The sequence below is a fragment of the Cyprinodon variegatus genome, unplaced genomic scaffold, assembly GCF_000732505.1.
Source record: "Cyprinodon variegatus isolate N-32 unplaced genomic scaffold, C_variegatus-1.0 Scaffold630, whole genome shotgun sequence".
NCBI lineage: Eukaryota > Metazoa > Chordata > Actinopteri > Cyprinodontiformes > Cyprinodontidae > Cyprinodon > Cyprinodon variegatus.
Genome location: NW_015151083.1, coordinates 470,453 through 474,596, shown reverse-complemented (window position 1 = coordinate 474,596; position 4,144 = coordinate 470,453). Strand labels below are relative to the sequence as shown.

General features: G+C 40.0%; 1 protein-coding gene across 2 annotated transcripts in view; it reads right to left on the bottom strand.

Annotated features, from left to right (window-relative positions):
* Window positions 1–4,144, bottom strand: part of LOC107096530 (interferon-induced, double-stranded RNA-activated protein kinase-like) — a 20,165-nt gene that overhangs the window by 6,560 nt on the left and 9,461 nt on the right. Inside the window, exons 9-15 of one of the 2 annotated variants that reach the window (XM_015393230.1) lie at window positions 4,031–4,100; window positions 3,783–3,814; window positions 3,661–3,703; window positions 3,501–3,574; window positions 1,585–1,707; window positions 1,330–1,458; window positions 1,040–1,256 (exon numbers count right to left, since the gene is read on the bottom strand). In XM_015393230.1, coding sequence (XP_015248716.1) covers window positions 1,040–1,256; window positions 1,330–1,458; window positions 1,585–1,707; window positions 3,501–3,574; window positions 3,661–3,703; window positions 3,783–3,814; window positions 4,031–4,100 — 688 coding nt within the window. The remainder of the gene's footprint in view (window positions 1–1,039; window positions 1,257–1,329; window positions 1,459–1,584; window positions 1,708–3,500; window positions 3,575–3,660; window positions 3,704–3,782; window positions 3,815–4,030; window positions 4,101–4,144) is intronic. The other variant, XM_015393231.1, reaches the window with a different exon arrangement.

Sequence of the window (4,144 nt, the reverse complement as noted above, 5' to 3'; positions counted from 1 at the left end):
TATATATATATATATATATATATATATATATATATATATATATATATATAAACTGTAACTGGAGCGTGTAACAAAAGTAATTTCCCTCTGGGATTATTAAAGTATTTCTGATTCTGATCATCAACCACAAAAATCAATTTAGGGGCCATAAAAGGGCTGCAGGGCCTCATTTTACAAAATAATCTAATAAAAAAAAAATTTAATTGCATTGTGATATATGACAAAATATTTAAAGAATAGGTGTGAATACATAAGACTCTGCATCACAGGGATTCTTTAACAAACCCTAATGTTGCTTTAGTTTAAGCCGGGCATACACTTTTTTCAGTCGTTGCACGCAGCTACAGCTCACACTGTACGATGAAACCGCAGGGTTTAGAAGTTCACAGCTCACGATGCATGTTCTCACACTGTGCAACCCGACGCTCTGATGCGATCTACAAGCTCACACAGTACGTCTAAAAAACCATGTCGGACTGAGCTCCGCATTGAGATGGCGCTACATGGACTCGTCTATCTGGAACCAGATGAGTAGAGGAGGAATATGGAGCTCAGTAGAGTGAAGCATGCTGCCTTGGCAATTTGTGCAATTTTGTGCTGAAAGCCCTACAAAAAAAAAAAAAAAGCAACAACGTATTTGGACAAAGACATGGCTGAACAAACGTAGCTACTACGGTCTGCCAATTTTACAGAAATAACTCAATTTCACTCGCACCCCCGCCATGCTTTTGTGTTTTCATCTGAGAGGAAGAAGAAGAATCCTTGTTTGCACACTGAGCGATTTGACCATGACAGCCAACTGAATTTCAAACATTTGATTTCCAGACCTTATGACTTCTGATTGGGAGGCGTGTCGTGAGAAGCTGATTGCCCCCCGTTACCCCCTGTACACTACACAATGCACAATCAGGCTGAAAGTCGGCCCGATCAAAACATTCTCGCGGGACTGGAAAATTGGCCCAAACAAGGCACAAAAAATAAATAATAATAATAATTCAGTGTATGCCCGGCTTCAGGTGGAAGCGGTCATATGCCTCACCTTCAGGTCTCTGTGGATGAGCTTCCTGGAGTGAATGTGCTCGACTCCACTGATCATTTGCAAAGCAAAGTTCAGACTTTCTTCTCGTCTCTTGAAGTCTCTGAGGGATTTTTTGTGGTTCTGGATATTTTTCTCATCTATCCAAACTCTCAGTGTTTTAATCTCGCATAACTCCATCTGAATGTAGAGGAACTTTGAAGGCTGGTCAGTGGAAGATCTGTAGAGTAAACAACAGAAAAATGATATAACCCTTGTGTTTTATTTGTGACAGGCAGGAGAAGAGGACTCACTGTGAAGCACTGCTGCTGCCAGTAGACGTGTCCCACTGATAGGTCCCGTCTTCTAGCCAACAGGAGTGGTATCGAACAATGTTGCAGTGATTCAGGTCTGACAGCACCTTTACCTCCTGCAGAGTTTTTCTAATCCAAACAGAACAAAAAGCAGCCTATGATCACAAAGCATCACACTTTGCATTCAACTTTTTAACCAAATAATGATTCCTTTAAAAGCCTTACTGTTGGTACAAAACAGAATCCTTTACTCACTCTCGGTAGTGTACAATCTTAACAGCATAATATTTATCCTCCAGCTTATGTTTTGCTTTAAAAACACGACCAAAGGATCCTTTATCGAGTCGTTCGATGGAGTCATAGTCTGCAGTAAACCTGCTGAGAGTAATTAGGATTATTAAACTCTATCAAAACATGATTTATTGTTTCTTAGGGCCCTGCCACACCATGCCGATTTAACCAGTGTATAACATCACAGAATCTCCTAAAACGCTGGCATACGCTGAACTTTCTATGTATTTTTTCAATTTTCGGCATAGGCATAGAGTATTTATGATGAGTCAAGAACTTATGTCCAACCATACCATACTAATGCATAACACACGGTAGCATAATACCCATTAAATGTCACAAGCCATTGTCCTGAGGGCGTAGCGATGTGTCCGGTTTGCATAAAAAGATGTCTTTGATAACGGTATTAATCTAGCTGCTGTTAACTGCCTGCCCGCCCAAAAAAAAAGAATAAAGAAAAAGAAAAAAGAAAGAAGGTTTGCAGTTGCAGCCGATTCAGCATCATGTCTGCTAAGAAGATTGTTGGTCGTGGGTGTGGGCGTGAATGCAGGGAGGATCCATCACATTCCCGTTCTCGCTCACCCTATAATGGGGATGAAGTCTCGAGATCTGATGGTTTCCCCCTGTGAACCCTCTTTTATACCAAAACACTGCAAATACGTCCTTATAAAGTAGCTATAAGTTAGAAACACGTTCAGTGGTCGTCTGGAACATGTAGATATGCGTTGGAGATAGAGACTGACATTTTTTCCCGTGGGATTCCCGTTGGGATGGGAGTTAGTATTAGTAACAATCACGTGATTGGGACGGTACAGGATTAAACATTAACGGGAGCGGACGCAAACCAATAGTAACTTAAAACAAAACTAGGATCGATGCCAAAAAATAAAATAAAATAGAAAGAAAAAAAATCCAGTACTGGCGCGGCCATTTTGTAGATTTTTTCCTTGAAGCCTGCACTATAATGCGGGTCAAAAAAACTACACGACCCAAAAACCAACAGTGCTTCCGCTCTGAGTTTTTCACCCGTGCAGGAGCGGGAGTCATTCTGAATGGGAGCGGGATGGGAGTGGGTGTAATTTCACCAGGAGTGGGACGGGACAGGATTTAGATTTCTACTCTGGCCCGGGATCGGGACGGGACACCATTTTTTTCTGTGGGAGTGGGACAGGACAGGAGTGAAAATCCACTCCCGTGTCAGTGTCTAGTTGGAGATAAGTTCTTGATAAGCTACGCATAAGTTATGCACAAGTTACTCATAGGTTTTGAATAATCTGGACACCATGACTTATGAGTAACTTACACTTAACATATGTCAACAATCAGATAACTTACCTGTAACTTATGCCCCACGTATGGCGTATGTCGACGTGTGCCAGCGTGCATCAGCATGCTCATAACTTATACAAAACGAACCCCCAACTTATGCAACTATTGCCAGCATTTTTGCCAGACTGTTCGTACATCAGGTCATACGCTGGCTAAATTGTCACGGTGTGACGGGGGCTTTAGAGGTTTTAGGAAAAGCAAATAAACACAATAGGTTTAAATAAAATTGGGGTAAACATAAATAAAACACAGAAATGACCCAATTAATTCATATTTAGGAGTTATGACATGTTGGATATGGGTCTTTCTCAAGCATTGACCATATTAATTCCCATTATCACATGATATACATATCACACAAAGGTTGACAAAGTTGTAGTCTGAGAAAGTTTTACATTTTCTGAAATGTTCTTTTTCCAGCCTGAATAAATGTTAGAACTGTAAATGAGCTGAATTAATACAGAATGAATATCTGCAGCAGCAATGGCATTCATAGATGGAACAGGATGACAATCACAACCAAGAATGGATATAAACTCCTGTTGCCCTACCTTGAAACCGGCTGGGTTGGTGATTTTACACTCGGAGGATTTCCTCTACCCTCTTTTTTGAAATTTAGCACATCCTAGATAAAAGTCGAAATACTTATGTCAGCATTTTGAACAAGAACCATTGAAAATAGCTGTCATGGTTACTATCTTCTTCCTTTACCTCTTTGCTTTTCTCAGAGATATTCAGAAATTTTGCTGCGATTCTGGCAATGAAAAGTACATTTAAAATGGCATGGTAAAAAAAAAAAAAAGTACAGCTTTACAATAGAAACAATGGCTTACCTTATTTGAGGCTTCACTTTTGGACTTTTCACCTTTGGAAAAAGTAGAGAAATGAACCTTTCACAAAATGCAACATTTCAAAATCCCCCATGCAGAAAAAGAACAAAGTCCATCTTCATTTTTTTAAGAGCTTAGAACACAAAAACAGTGCTAGGGTACAAATTATAGAGACCAGAGTTGGCCAGTTTTAACTGCTACAACACTTTGTGCAAAGGAAAGAAAACAAATATGTAAAGTAAATAACAGACCTGATCTTTGGGAGGGTTTGATTCACTTCTACTTGGTGTCTCATGAGGTGCTTTTGCAAGACCAGAGTCTCTAAGGTAAAAATTGAGACACACGATCAGTGCTGCATTCAACTA